General features: G+C 39.8%; 1 protein-coding gene across 1 annotated transcript in view; it reads left to right on the top strand.

Moving 5' to 3' along the window:
• SPRED2 (sprouty related EVH1 domain containing 2) overlaps nt 1–15985 on the top strand; it is a 164186-nt gene extending 148201 nt beyond the window's left edge. Inside the window, exons 5-6 of the mRNA XM_074207398.1 lie at nt 8948–9097; nt 11162–15985. Of these exons, the coding sequence (XP_074063499.1) occupies nt 8948–9097; nt 11162–11833 (822 nt within the window). The 3' untranslated portion in view covers nt 11834–15985. The remainder of the gene's footprint in view (nt 1–8947; nt 9098–11161) is intronic.
• Nucleotides 15986–16344: the final 359 nt, after the last annotated feature.

Below are 16344 nucleotides of genomic sequence, written 5' to 3'. Positions count from 1 at the left end.
TGCCTTGCAAAAACCTTAAAAAAAACATTGAAGAGTTTGTGATTGCTGGTTGCTTAATGCAATTTTCCAAATATACCTTTACCTATTCAATTCTAGGCCTTCCAACTCATTATCTGTGTCACCTATCCAGAATACACAGTCAATGAACTGATTTGACAGTTTTCCATCTAGTTACAAACTTTCAGCCCTAAAAATATGTATCTCAGGGAAGCTAGGTGGCACAGTGGATAAAGCACCGGCCCTGGAGTCAGGAGTGCCTGGGTTCAAATCCGGTCTCAGACACTTAATAATTACCTACCTGTGTGGCCTTGGGCAAGCCACTTTAACCCCATTGCCTAGCAAAAACCTAAAAAAACAAAATGTGCCTCATTTATTTTGTGTTTCTGTGTGAGTAGTTTAGAAAAATCTCTTATGGCTATAAATTTTCATATAGCTTTGCAATGTTGAAAGGTTCTGATTGCAATTAATATGATGCTGTATAAGAATAATAACTAATGTTCACAGTAGCTATTTGAGTAAATATTACCAATTACAGAGGGCATCTTGGTGACATAGTGGATAGAGTGCCAAGCCTAGAGTCAGGAAAACTCATCTTCCTGAGTTCAAATCTGACCTCAGACCTTTAGTTTTTATGAACCTGGGTAAGTTACTCAACCTTGTCTGTCTCCTCATGGTCTGGAGAAGAAAATGGCAAATCACTTCAGTATCTTTGTCTAAAAAACTCTAAATGGGATTTCCTGAAGAGTAGGACACATGTATTAATCAACTTACTATTATTATTGTTATTATTATTATTATTATTACTACTACTACCAACAAGGGACAGAAATGAGATTCAAACCCTGTACTTTTGATTCCTAAGTTCAGGGCTGTTTACAGAACTGCTACACCTTATAAAGAACCTGACCATTAACATGAGGGAATCGTCCTTTTGTCTTCCCAGAGCTCTTCCATGCCAATGACAAACATCTTTGGCAAGCATATCACTTTATTTAATGTTAGTCTTCAGTGGATCATTGGACAAAACTAAAAAAATAAGGTGTCAGTAGCCTGAATGATTTTGAGGAATGGATTAGTTCTGGAAGACATTTTGTCTGAAGAGCCTTTAAGTTGTATATCCTACTAAGTCACAAATGAACTCTTGAATTTGATAGACAAAACTGGATCTTATATTCTCTGTACCTCTGTCATCTGTGATGTTAAAAGGTAGTCTGCTGCTGCAGAAAATCATCTTGAAAAGGTTTTTGAGTTTTTGCAGAAGTTCTGTCCTACCATTATAAGCTTGTTCAGCTCACTGAAGAATTATTCAAAATTTGGTTACTGAGCCATATGAATGTGGGCAAGTCACTTCACATCTGAGTCTCAATTTCTTCCTTTGTAATGAGAGAATTGGGTTAGTTGTTCACTTCTAAAAGTCCCTTCCAGCTCCCCCTCTCTCTGATTTTATGGTTTGGTTGTTGCCTGCTTGTCTTTATGTTCATTGAGGTAATGGGCTATAATACAATAGTCTTGTTCACTTCCTTCTCTAGAGTTTGTGGGTTTTCACAGGTTTTATTCTATAGGCTTCTCTCTACGGCAAACGAGCCTTCAAGCTTTTTCACTAACAAATGTGGCCAGCTGAAGCTTCCTTCTTGAAAAAGTAATATGCCAAGGTGCCCTTCAAAAACAAAACAGCCCATGAAGCCTTGGAAACACAAATCTAGTCACACCTTTCCTCTCCCAAAGGCAGTGAATTTAGCAGCTGATAATGCTCTGATTTTTCTCCCTCTGACAAAATATAATGGGGAAAACGGAAGAGGGTAACCTGAAATTATTTAGCAAATTTTCTATTATTAAACAGGCAGGGGACATTTATAAATCCCTAAATCTTTCTATTTAATTAGCAGTGTTGTGAAGCAAATTTGTTTCAAGTCTGACTCCTTATTTAAATCTTCAACATAATTCCAGATTTAAGCTTTCCAAATCGTGGAGCTTGGGCTCAACGTTATGGACCTCTAGGAGCAAGTTCTAGGAAAAAATAAGGTGCTGAGGAATATTTGTTAAACACATAGCCCTCTTGTAATAATAGAAAATTAATTGCGGTCTATAAGCATTTATTCAAAGATTGATTTGTATTAAGTCATCATGGTAAAAACCAAGGATAGATTAAGAAAAGAGGTAAAAAGCTGTCTCTGCCCTCAGAGAGCAAAGTAGATGAAGTTTCCCAGAAGGGAAAGGCATTGGGGGGGGGGCATGTTCTAGGAAAGGTCTCCCTTCAGAAGATGCTATTTGAACTGAACCCTAAAGGAAGCTAAGGATTCTCAGATGCAGAGGCTAAGAGCCCAGAGCATCCTAAGTATGAGGCACAGCCAAGGCAAAAGTAGGGAGGTGGGAAATAGAGCATGGTATTTGAGGAACTACAGGGACATTGTTGTAGCTAGATCATTGAGGGAATATGTAGAGGGGAGTAAGATCTAAGAAGACTAAACAGAAAGTAAAGGGATCTGCTTAGGAAGAGCTTAACAGGCTTCTCTTGAGAAGAGCTTTTACTTCATCCTGAAGGTAAAAGGGGGCTCCTGGAGCTCCCATGGATCAAGGAGATGACTAGTCAGGCTTCCCCAGCTTTCCGTTGTAGCTTTGTATTTTCCCAACCTTAGTATCAGAGCTGGGATTTAAACCCAGTTGAAAATGTTTAAGCATGGACTGGGTGATCCCAGTCTGTCCAAAGTGAGGAGGGGACACACCTGTAATGGGCAGGAATTTGAACATCAACTACTCCCAGAATCCTAGAGTAGTCCAGCCATTTCTCTTTCTCAGTCTATTAAAGCATCTTTTCTTGAATTATTAAATATAGCACTTGATTTTTCTCTTAAGAGATAGTTAAGAAAGGAAAAGAAAAGCCTAATTGTGTCTAGGTAGGAAAATCATGTGTCCAGTCTTACAGAGTAGTGACCTAGGCTAAAAAAATTGGCTGTGTTTTCCAGTCAGAATAGAAAATGTAGATTGTTAGTGATGGTTATATGTTGAACATGTCCAGAAATTTAAAAAAAAAAAACCACACTATTATATAACACTTTGGGTTTTATAGTGAGTCTTTCTCACAATGACCCTGAAACATATGTGAATAATACAGATACATTTATTCCCCTTTTATATGTAGGGAAATTGAGACTCGTGGAATTTGTGATTCAATTAAATTGCCCAACTAGTAAGTGGTAATGTATAGCCTGAAACCTAGCTAGTCTTGACTCCCAAGTCCAGTGTATTTTCTCCATATACCATTAATAGATCATGGGTTATAAGAGCTAGGAGGGATTTTAAAAACTATGTTCAATCCCTTCCTTTTGCATATGAGGAAACTGAGGCCCAAAGAGGTGACCAGTCCTTGGTCACAGAACTATTGTCTGAAGCAGGAGTGTTTTCTGACTCCCAAGGCCATCTACTACTTATCCTACTCTGCAGAAATTTCTGAAAGGAAGAAATTTCATTTTTATACTTGTTAGCCCTATTGTGTGCTGGTCACTCAGATTTGTAATACAACTAAGTCTTCTATTTTGTCTTTTTTTTAATATCATCTTGATTCATAAATTTAAAATTTCTTAATCCAGGCTTTAAAATAAAAATTAAGGGGGTCTTCCTATGAGATCATGGTCAAACCAGGAACCAAAAGCTACTGATTCAGGTGGCGGCTAAGCCCTGGGACATCCTGCTACTTTGACATTTTTTCCAATAATTATATATCTGTAATCTTCCCTCCTTCCAAAAAAACTGCTATCACCAACACTAGTTATGATCTGAGTGGGAAGGGAGTAAAGCTATTGGTTGGTGCTTTGGCAGAACTTCTGTGACCATATAGGTTCCTTGGAAGAATCCCAGAGAAAAGGAACCTAACCTTGAGTCAGTTTTAAATTGGAGGAAGCTTTGTCTGATTGATACTCTGCTAGTGAGCTCAAACTCCTGTGTTGGTGCTTAATGACTGTTCTTTTCAGTGTTTGAGTTTGAAGAAAATAAAAGAGGGCACTCTGGGTATCTGACATGCCTGTACTTGGAATCATTTTTTCACCAAACCAGTCCCCCTGTCAGCAGAGCCTAATCCCTGCTGCTGGCCAGCAGACATGTCCAGGCTTCCTCCCCTTAGATCCAAGTGGCTTCCATGGCCCAGGGCTCAGGACTGTCTTTCTTCCAGTGGCCCCAGGGAGAGCTCAAAAGAGATAAAAGAATGGGTGAAAGAGGGAAAATGTGGTTTCCTTCCCACACAGCGACCTTATACTTCATTCTTGCAGTTGTGCAATTCACACCCAGCCCCTTGGAAGACTTGCTGGCTATTATGGATTATTGTAAATAAGTTCAGACTTCTGTCATAGCCTGTCTCTCGTGGATGCTTAACTCCTTGAAAATGATGAACACAGAGGCAGCATTATAATAGAAAGTCTATTGGCCTGGTAACGTCCTTGTGCCAGTTCTGGCTTGAAATCCAGACTAAGTCACTTAACTTCTCAAACCTCGATCTCTTCATCTGCAAAATGAGGAGATTGAAGTAAAATTGAAGTACATTTCTAGTACTTTTTTTGATTCTGTGAAAATTCTAAGAGTAAAATCCTGTATTGCGGTCAAAGCAGCCAGAACCCAAACTTGGGGTTTGGAAAGAAGAAAGGCAAGTGGAAAGCTTCATTTGGCTGATTCCCTAATCCATAAGGAAGGTACCCTCAATATAATAATACTTCATCTATTGTACCCTCAGTATAATACTTTATTTTTGCTTGCAGAAGAATTCTCAGTATTATTCTTCTTAGCCAAAAGTCACACAAAAGTCTGTCAGTATTGCAATAAGCAAATGACTGATGTCATATACTGTAAATTGAATTTCCAAAGAATCCTATACTTTTGATTAAATAAAACTCCCCAACCACCAACACTTCCCTGTCTCACCCTAGTCACCCTTACATTTGAATTTGTGTAAATTCAGATGCATATTCATATCTGCACCATTCAGAAAGAAAACTTTTAATATGAACCCTGGAACCTAGCTTAAAAATCTAGCTCTTTTATGTAATTATTATTGATGTAGTCTTAAGCAAAATATTTACCCTCTCTTGGACTTGGTTTACCCATCTGTAAAAATGAAGGAGGTTGAGGCAGCTAGGTGGTGCAATGGATAGCGCACCAGCCCTGGAGTCAGGAATACCTGAGCTCAAATCTGGCCTCAGACACTTAATAATTACCTAGCTGTGTGGTCTTGGGCAAGCCACTTAACCCCATTGCCTTGCAAAAAAAAAAAAAACTTAAAAAAATGAAGGGGGTTGCATTAGATGGATTCTAAGGACCTTTCTAGTTTTAAAGTAAGGCCTATAATTATATGAGTTTGTACCCAAATTAATCCATATTATTTTATATTTCAATTCAGGGTTGTGGTTTTAAGCATTTGATAAACATCTAGTACATGTCAGGCTTACAAAGGAATACAATGACAATAATGAAGTAGTTTCTGTTTCCATAATCCATATCACTTTAAAGTGGTGTTAATTCCCTTTATTACTATTAGAATTGTTAACTATATTAAAAAAGAATTGGACAAAGTTAGCACTGTTATATATTTTTAATCCTTTTCTTAATATATCTGATTTGGGGTTTACAAAATATCATGCCTGTTTCCATAGACTCAAACACAACCAATCCAGTAATTTGCTTTGCTTCACTATGTATATTTGTTACAAAGTTTTCACAGTGGTAGTAATAGCTGCAGTTGCAGCTACAAGGGGGGGGGGCGCAAAGAAGCTAAGGGTCTTTTTAAAAAATTATTTTAACTAAACTTTTTTATTTGTGTCTAAGTTTCCAGGCAAACACACTACTCATTTGGTAGTATACTTGGTATACTACTTAGTAGAGGGAATTTTGATTTGGTGGTTGGTTGGATTAGATGGCATCTGAGCTTCCCTCTCCCTGAGATTATATTAAAAGTGTATGTCTCAGGACGGCTAGGTGGCGTAGTGGATAAAGCACCAGCCTTGGAGTCAGGAGTACCTGGGTTCAAATCTGGTCTCAGACACTTAATAATTGCCTAGCTGTGTGGCCTTGAGTAAGCCACTTAACCCCATTTGCCTTGCAAAAAAAAAAAACCTAAAAAAAAGTGTATGTCTCAGGGGCAGCTAGGTGGCATAGTGGATAAAGCACCGGCCCTGGAGTCAGGAGTACCTGCGTTCAAATCCAGCCTAGTTGTGTGACCTTGGGCAAGCCATTTAACCCTGTTTGCCTTGCCAAAAAAAAAAAAACTAAAAAAAAAGTATGTCTCTGCAGCCTAAAGAAGTATATGAAGACGTACAGGGTCATCCCTACACACACACATTTACCCTCTTATTTATTCTTATTTGTTATTCTTGTACCCATATTTCACTTAATTTTCTTCTCATATAGTAAAACTTAGAACCTGCTGATCATAAATTCTGTTGCGATTCTTGACAGAACTGGTTTTGCTCAGTGGCCAAGGCACCATTTAGAAATAAGATCTTTACACAGAATTATTTAATTTCCAACTCTCCTAAGCATTATTCTAGTAGTAACTGCAGATCCTGCCTAGCTCTTTGTTTCATTTGAACCATGGCCTTCCTCTATCTCCAGTCATCAAAGTATCATAATGGAAAGAACACAGAATTTACAAACTTTCAAACTATGCCTTTGCCATCATCTGTGTGACTTTAGGAGTATTTCTTTAACTCTCTGGGTCTCAATTTCCTCAACTGCAAAATTGGGTTGGGGGGGAGAATGGCTTCTTTACACTCAAAGTCTCCACAAAACTCCGATTTACTTGCTGGGTGATGACCCCGAGGGGATTCTTGAGGCACAGAGTCTTTGCTTGAGTAGATCATTTATCCTCAGTTTCCTGGTCTGCCAATTGAGGGAGGTGGGCTAAGTAAATGATCTCTCGGGGCCACTTTCTAACTCAACATCTTGGATACTATGAATCTTGTAAACGGTTGTAGTATTCTGCAAGTCTCCATGGAATAGAAAAATCTTAGGATCAAAGTCCAGTTTACATTGTTTAAAAGTTTACATTGAATACATATAGGATTATTAGCAAGAATGCCTAGCATTTCATTATTAGTGTGGAGTAGTGTTTAAAGAGCTGGCCACCAAGTCAGAAAGACTCGAGTTCTGGTCCTACTCCAATACACACTAATAATATGATCCTGGGCAAACCATTAAACCATACCTGAACCCCTCATGGAGAATGTGATTGGCAGAAAGATACTGACCCACCTTGGGAGAGGAATTTCTTCATCTCAGAGTTCCCTCTCCTCTGTCTGTGCAATCACAACACCTAATAATTAGTGCACACATAGTGTATGTATGTGATGCCATACACACACACACACACACACACACACACACACACACACACACACACTCCTGACAGAGTTTGTAAAGTACTTTATATACATTTACATTTCATTAAATAAAGTGATTAATGTTATTCTCCCATTTTCTAGGTGAGGAAACAGACTCAACTTAAATGATCTGTTAAGGAGTTTTATGCTTTTAAGTTGCAGAGGTTGAGTTCAAATTCACATCTTCCTTAGGGGGTGGCTAGGTGTCACCGTGGATAGAGCACCGACCCTGGAGTCAGGAGTACCTGAGTTCAAATCCGGCCTCAGACACATAATAATTACCTAGCTGTGTGGCCTGGCCTTGGGCAAGCCACTTAACCCCATTGCCTTGCAAAAAACCTAAAAAAAAAAAATTCACATCTTCCTGACTTGCATTCAAAACTCAGGAATAACTGAAAGCTCTTATCATATTAGGAACTGAATGTATCACTTTTATGTTAGAACCCACAAAAAATTGCTAAAATATTTGATAAGTACTTGTATATTATATTCTTAAGAACAATTGACTTATTTTTAATTTAAAATTAATTTTCAGTGGTTTCTGCTATAGCATAAATGGCATTAAAAATGAGATTTTTTAAAATATGATTTTCACAAAGAAAATTCTAATAACTTTTCTTCCATAATCTTCTTTTCTAAAGTGAAAAAGAGGGAGTACAATAGAAAATAGAAGGCTTATTCACAGGGAATGCTTTCAAAGAGATTTCTTGCCATTTATTGCGTCTCCAGTCAGAGCACTCCAGGTTTCTTATTAGAAATCCTGAAGGGGGAGGGGAGGGTGTAAATTTTCCAAATCTATGGTCTGATTATTATGGGTGATTCAGTGGTCAGGAGTTCAGTTTCTTTAGGATCTAGATAACTCTGCTCTATCCTATGGACTCTTAATTATCCCTAATCCTAACCAGTAATCTTGCATAAATTTAATAAGATTGACTTAATTGGTTGTCACTTTGTATGTGTAATAGACCCTCCATAAATACTGTATGAATGAACAACTCTTGTCCAAAGAATGGTACTGTTTCTTAAAATCTGTGGTGATAACTGTTTTCTACCTAAACCTCATTTCTGCAAAATCATTACCTATGTATAAAATACCCAAGAAATAACCTTACTTTTAAAGATTTCTGTAGCAAAAATCAAACTCAAATTTGAATCTTTTTTCATTCAGTTACTTATTTTTTTTCTTAGCTAAAATTACCACCAATCACTGCTCTTGATTAAATTGAAATCAGCTAGTGGGAGGACTGAATATACTACATCCTGAACTATAAAATATGGTAGCTGCTCCCATATTTCAGGAAATAAACTTCATTTCCAAAGAGTCTTGTGGGGAGCTGTAATTGCTGAAACTGTTGAGCCCTATATCACACTGAGGCAGCCTAGTCCTTCAGTGTTGTTACTTCTCCCAGGATAAAGTCCACAATTTGGAAAACCAAACCAGTAAGCTATAACTGAGAAGTATACAACATTCAGAAGCTAATGCCATTGCTTTTTAAACAAAGGCGAGTTTTCCCCAGTGTGATCTAACATTACTTTCTTTTCTTACTACATAGCATGAGTTAATATTTCTTTCCCTCTCAATACAGACAGCTACAGACAGTTCTTCTAATTCTTCTCAGAAGAGGGAGCCACCCACCCGGACAATCTCTTCTCCCATGTCCTGTGAACACCGGAGTATATATACCCTGGGCCATATTCATGACCAATATAGCGCTGACCACTATCAACTTGAACAGGTGAGTGGCATCCTCATTTTCACTCATTTGTGTGGGCTTCTTGAGAGAAGTAACTATTTCTTTCTTCATATCTGTAGTATTTAACATAGTTTAGGGCTTAAAGATCTGCTGACCTCCTGTCAAACTCATGTCCTGCATTCTTGGTAAAGTGTTTCTTGACTAGACCACCCTCCAATGATCCTTTCCTTTCCTTTCCTTTCTCCGCATTCTTATTGTTTCTCTTATTGGCTCCCCTGCTGCCATGTCACTGCCAATGACTCTTTTAATGTATGTATTTTGTCCCCCCCAATGCCTTATACCTCCTTGGGACTAACAAATACATATCAAGCTCTGACTAGTGTTTGTCTTCAAGGAGAAGCAGGAAGATGTTTCCTATTCAATGGGAGGTATTAATACATCATCTAAAAGGATGCCTGAGATTGAAAACTAAAGCCCTTCCTCTTACTACATGAACACCAGGGACCACTACAAACACGGGCATAGCTCTGGGACTGGACACAGCCTCAGGGTGGGGGAAATGATGTCTGAAAAGATGGATGAGGTAGGGAGTCCAAAACTGAACTCTCTACTACCCTGATCTTAGGGGAATGTAAACCAATTTCCAAGATTAAACAAGAATTTATCACCTTGGGCTCCATTCACTCAACATGAGCATCAGTGAAGCCATAGACCTTGGTGGCTCTGGACCCCATTTGATACGAGCTGGTGATTAAGGACTATACCCTTAATCCTGTTATTTCATAATTATATGACATTGTTCACAGGAGGAATAGAGAAAGAAGCATACACAAGATCATATAAAGCAAATAGACTAAAGGGGATAGAGCCCTGGAATTGGGAGGATCTTAGTTCAAATCTGGTCTTAGACACTAACTAGTTATTGACCCAGGACAAGTTGCTTAACCCTATTTGCCTCAGTTTCCTCATTTGTAAAAAATGAACTGGAGAAGGAAATGACAAAATACTCCAGTACCTTTACCAAGAACTCCACAGAGAGTTGAATGCAACTGAAATAACTAAACAACAAAAGCCATCCCCCACAATTCTAATAGATGATGAGGCTGCTGACCCCTGTTGTCTTCATCGAGACTTTATGTGGTTTGTTTTTTTAATTTAGTGATTTAAAATAGGTTCTAATTTTTTTCTGGGAATAATTTGTTTTTCACTGCTTCTGAAGATTCAGTTCTAATCAGAGGACTTGTCTTCCATGATCATTTTCCATTTGTCACAGAGTCTGAAACAAGAATCATTAAGATCATAGCTCTAGAGCTGGATAGCACCTCAGAGGCCATTAAGTCCAGTTATCTTACTCATGGAGAAACTGAGGCAAAGGGAGGAGTGGTAGTAAGTTAGAAACTAAATCTAGATCCTCTGGTTTCAGAAGCTTGTTTTTTCTTTATTATATGCAGTCCTATAATGGTGTTGTCCTAAATACCAAAAAATATACTTTATGCTTTTAATCGATTGATTGTGTTATCCTTGTGGTCTGTTTTACTAAAATTTCTAGAGGCATTGGAGGAGGTAGGAACTCCTTAACAGCTGCCTGGTTCACACTCCTAATAAAGAAAGGTTTCCCTTCCTTCCTCCCTCTCACAGTCTGTGATCCCCACCAAAGGACAAAGGTGGGGGCAGGACTCCCACAAACTCCATCCTTAGTCAGCCTGGCCTTAGGGGAAGAGAGCAGAGGCACTGGAGGGGGCCTTTCCTCTTCCTGGGGCTCAGCAAAGCCTGCCTCCCACACCCTGATGAACTCTTCTGGTCATTATAATGTATGCAGTTCTTTGGAAGGTCTCTGATCCTTTCTAAAGCCTTTTATTGTTGTCTTTATTGGCTTACCTTCCCAAGTAACAAGGTTTTTGAGAATAAGGACTAGTCCTTTTTGAGATAATATAGAGCTTTTTGTATATGCATGCTGAGGACTCAAAAAATACATATTAAAAAAGTTCTTCAAACAAATGCCTTTGACCAGCCCTGATTCAGAGAGGGTGGGAGAGGAATGATTTTGATGGGTCACTATTATTAAATAAATCCCATTTATTTGTCTCCCTGTCCTTTCTCGAGCAGTCCATCCCAAGACCATACCGACAGGTCAGTTTCCCAGATGATGAGGAGGAGATTGTCCGCATCAACCCTCGGGAGAAGATCTGGATAACAGGGTATGAGGATTACCGGCATGCCCCTGTGAGGGGCAAATACATGGACACATCGGAGGACGTGGACTCCTACGTACGCTTCGCCAGCAAGGGCGATGCCTCCAAGCACGACTATACCTACCCCTATGTTGACCATTCAGACTTTGACATGGGGGACGACCCCAAAGGAGGGGGTGGAGGGAGTGTCATTAAAACTCAGCCCAACCGTTGCAAGTCCCGGCGGCGGAAGGAGGACGGGGAACGGTCCCGGTGTGTGTACTGTAGAGACATGTTCAATCACGAAGAGAACCGGAGGGGTCAGTGTCAGGATGCCCCCGACCCCATCAGAACTTGCATCCGCCGAGTCAGCTGTATGTGGTGTGCAGACAGCATGCTTTACCATTGTATGTCCGACCCTGAGGGAGATTATACGGACCCTTGTTCCTGTGACACCAGCGATGAAAAGTTTTGCCTCCGGTGGATGGCCCTTATCGCCTTGTCCTTCCTGGCCCCCTGTATGTGCTGTTACCTGCCACTCCGAGGCTGCTACAACTGTGGGGTGATGTGTAGGTGCTGTGGTGGGAAACACAAAGCAGCTGGATGAAGACAATGCCCATCGCTCTCCTCACCACTGACAGGGGCCGACCCCCGACCCCCCCCCCCATGGGAGCCTCCACTGTACCAGGAGACAGGGGTCAAGCCGGGGGACCCCGAGGGCTCTGCTCCCGCCAGCCACTCTTACTTGTTCACACAGATACACACATCACCCCCCCCAATGTTGTGATGAAATTACCCTCAGCATAGACTATTGTATTATTAATAATCTGTAATCCAACTGATTGTCTCGTCCATGTTGATATTCCCTGTCCCCTCCCCTGACCCTTCGCCCTTCCCTCCTTCCAACTTTCCATTTTAATAGGAAGGAGACTACCATCGAACTACTGATTTGCAGGAAATTTTTTTTAATTTTTTAATTTTTTTGGTTTGGGGTTTTGAGAAGAGCATCTCAAGACTATCTTGTTCAGCTTGCCTTGACAAACCACCTGTACTCAGCACAATTGGGGTACCTACCAAAATAAGTGAGGATGATGAAATCCCACCAGAAGTATTTTAGCCTGCAGTCAGTTATTCTGTGTATAGAGGGTGTGCTGGCGTGTGCTACAACATGATATTGCTAATACCATCCTAAAGCCAAATTTCTTATGTCGTATAAAGTGCAGTTTCTGTTTTCAGTCCATCATCATTTCTTTTTGCAAAAAAAAGGGGGGGGGAAGCATTTAAATTATTCACTAATGGAAAACATCCATTCATGCAAAGACAGTGAGAAATAAGCCTTAACATCAGGAATCCTCAAACTTCATATGTTTCCAGCTAGTGCTGGAGAAGCAACTTAAGGTTTCTATTCTATCCAAATAATTACAGAAAAAGAATTTAAAGGATTTAAGTTTAAGAAAGGGAGGCAGTATAATGTAGTGGAAAAAACAGTGGGACATGGGTTCCAGAACAAAGAAATTGGTGTGACCTTGTGTGGTTCAATGGAAAGGGCATTGAATTTGAAATCTGAGGACCTGGGTTCAAATTCTGACTCTCCCACTTACAGTCTATGTGGTGTTGGGCAGGTCACTAAACTTCTCCAGGCCTCAGTCTCTTCATCTACAAAATGAAATGAGGGAATTGTAGTAGAAGGACCTAAGATCCCTTCCCACTCTCAATGAGTGATTCTCCATCACTTTACCTTCAATGAGCTTCAAAATTCCTTACCTATAAAATTAGGGGGCTGATCCAGTTGATTTCCCTCTCCAGAATTCTGCAATATGATGATTCTAGGATAGGAATGAAATGATCACATTCCTTCCTCAAGTTCTCCAGCTTAGAGTAGAACACTAACCTCCACATAATTCCTGTTTTGCTCATTGTTCTGCAAATGGACAGGAGGTATCCAAGGCAGACACAAGATCCTCTAGGATTTTAGAGAAACACTAAGGTTGTGGTAAATGAAACCAGAAGCTTTTTTTCAAAGTAAACTTTATATTAACTGTATAGAGGGAGAAAATTTTAACCATCATAAAGCTTAAGATTTTGTTTTGGTTTTGCATTTCCTAATCACTTCCATATCACCAAATTCCAAATTTGTACTTGAAAAAAAATAAGGCCATATGTAAAATACACAAACTTCCCGATGCCTAAGTGTCTTTCTCCCTTGACTAGCACCCAGTCTTGATGTTCATCGTCATTAGGAGTGTGCAGATGTTTCCAACAGACTTGTCCTAAAAAAAATGTCTTCTCTCTATATGTACCAGGCTTGTAATTAGCTGGGGGAAAAAAAAAGTATTTTTCTAACTTATTACAAGGAATAGCCAAATAATTTTTTTATTGAAATAAGAAAAAAAATGAAAAATGTAGAGCAATTAGCGGTAACTAGCATAGTACAATCAGAACCGTTCCAAGGCCGTTGGGGTGGGCACGTCCATCAACGCTGGCACTGCTCTTCCTGCCATAATTCCTCTCTGCAGTCAGTTGCCAGTTGAGTGCATGGCCCAATCCGCCCCTCCCTCCTTATTGCACATGGACATCTGTCTTCAAGGAAAGGGATTTCTCTTCTTTTTGCCAATTACATTGGAAAAGTGTTTGCCACGATTAACCTTCTTGGGAATGTTTTGATTTCTTCCAGTTCTCGGGGAGTTGATTACAGGGCTTGGAGTAAAATTATCAACAACAACAAAACCACCATTCCCAGTGTGCTTTTGACCTAGAGTCACCAAAACGTTCAATTCATAGCAGTTCCTAGTTTAAGCCTTCCAGCTGGAAAGGGGCTCAGGGGGAGATTTGTCTGATTCTGTAGAATCAGAAAAGAAATCTACTGTCCCTGGTAGCAAAAGACTGACCCATCTTGGCCAGCAACTCTGTGGAACACCCAACCAGCCTCCAAAGGCTCCCGGGAGAGCCAGTGTATTCATTCCTTCTGTGAATCTCTGGAAGGTCTCAGTCTCTAAAAGCACAACAACACTAACCCAAGTTTCTGGTCAGATCCCAGTTTAAGTGCTCCTATTTATTTCAGTAAGAAGATCTGCTTCAAAGCAGCCTCTCTTTTTGTGGGATCTTCCTCTTCTGTTACCTGTCATTGAAATCTTCCTCTGCCCTCCTTCCCCTTCAGCACCCCGTGGGCTGAGCCCCTCCCAGCCCCCACTACATGTGCTCTTTTTGGTTTCTGAAGACAGCATAAAAGGGCCCAAAGACAGACCCCAAGGGGACTTGTGTAAATATCTCTCCCGACTCTCCACACTGCGGCTGAACAGTGTGTGGTACTTTCCCGGTCAGCTTTGCAATACTGACTTCAGTCATCAGAGAGAGAAACTATTCAGATTTTATTTTTATATCTGTGGTAACAAAATGTTAACCAAAATTTTTTTGTCATTATCGTGAAGGTTCTCCCACCCACCCCCAAGCTATTTGCTCACATTTCCCAATTAAAGTGCCTGAAGCATAATTCATTATGTACCTGTATCCTAAAAGTCAAAACCTGTTGTATTGATTTTTTATAACAAGCCTTTTTACCTCTGTGTAAAAATATATATATATATATACACACATGTATGATGTACATTTTAGTTCTTAACTTTTTTTATGGTTTCTAATATGTTTGATCAATGTAGTTATTGCTTTAAAAATTTACCATGTAAATATAAATACGTCATATCAGATCATTGCGTCCCAGAATATTTGTTTAGAGTTTGGATGGGGGAAGAGGAGGGATGTCGAGGTTTTTTCCTGTTTGGATGAATGGGGGTTGCTTTGGAGAGGAAGTCTACACCGGCATGCAGGGATTTTTTTTTTTTTGCATCCTGCTTTTTCCCAGCCAAGGTGAGTAGTATGTCATTTTCCCCAGAGGAGAATAGACAATTCTTAAAGCAAATACATCAATTGAAAGGAATGTTCTCTTGCAGGGAGGAGATCAGCAGCTGCTCAGTCCCCAGGGCTGACTTTCCCCTATTCAGAGCTCCACAGAAAGGAGCTTCTAGACCTTTCCTGGTTGCTCTAGATTGTGGGGGACAGAGATGGTTATCTAAGGTCTGGGTTTGGGAGGACTTTTAGTTTCTTTCAGAAAGCATTGTAAAAGTAGAGAGTCATTCTTATAACCAACTTCTCAGGTTCAGCTAAGTTCACCTCATTGTTTAGTCCCCAAGAGTCCATGAGTTGGGGCAATAAGCAACCTGAAAGCCAAAAAAGAGTTGAGAGGAAGTAACTGGAGCACATTCCCTTAAAAACAACAACCCCAGATCTACCACGCTACAGGCTAACCATGTTCCTGCCAGTTCTGCTGTCTGATCTCCCCAAGCCTTTCCACTTCTTGTTCAAATCAATGCCCAGCATAGAGCAGGCATTTATTTATTTTTTTATTCATTCTCTCAAAATCAAATATATAAGATATAGTAAAAGGTATTTAATTAGAATTGGAGGAAGTGACTTCAGATCAAGTAGCTGTGTCAACTCGGACAAGTCATCTTTGGGGGCTTATATAAGAAGAGAAGGTTGGGACTAGATCCTGTCTGGGTCTGTGTTAATGCTTGTATATAAATATATGTATGTATGCCTATGCATATGCAAGAGACCCATTTTACAATGGTAGAAACAATCCCCAAGAGTGATTCCCCATCTTAACTCAGCATTGTAGTATTGTAACAAGCCATAGTGGAAAGAGTGACAGTTTGGGTTCAGAAGCCTTGACTTTGGACATTGATTTTGATATTGGGTAACTTACACAAGTCCATTTACTCCTCTATTCTTATCTCAAATGTAAGATAAAAGTTCTTGATGCATTTAGTAAATATTTAATAATTGCCTGTTGGCAGAAGGAGAACAAATAAACTTTTTTTAACAAAGGATTAATGGGATAAATTCTCACCCTGAATATGCCTTTGAAACTTTGGATAAGTCCTTTAAGTTCCCTGGGTCTCAGTTTCTGGACTAGAAGGCTTCTGAGGTCCCAACTCTAGCTCAATGACCCTTTGATTCTGCCATATTTATTATGGAGGATGTCTTCCGTTGACCTACTCTTGGGTGGGGGCAGAGGGGGAAAGACAATTCCAATTTTATCTTTGAGGAAATACCAGGATG

Source organism: Macrotis lagotis, chromosome 1 (genome assembly GCF_037893015.1).
Source record: "Macrotis lagotis isolate mMagLag1 chromosome 1, bilby.v1.9.chrom.fasta, whole genome shotgun sequence".
In the NCBI taxonomy this organism is placed as follows: Eukaryota; Metazoa; Chordata; class Mammalia; order Peramelemorphia; family Peramelidae; genus Macrotis; species Macrotis lagotis.
Note: the sequence above shows the minus strand (reverse complement) of the source record. Positions and strands in the feature narration are given on the sequence as shown.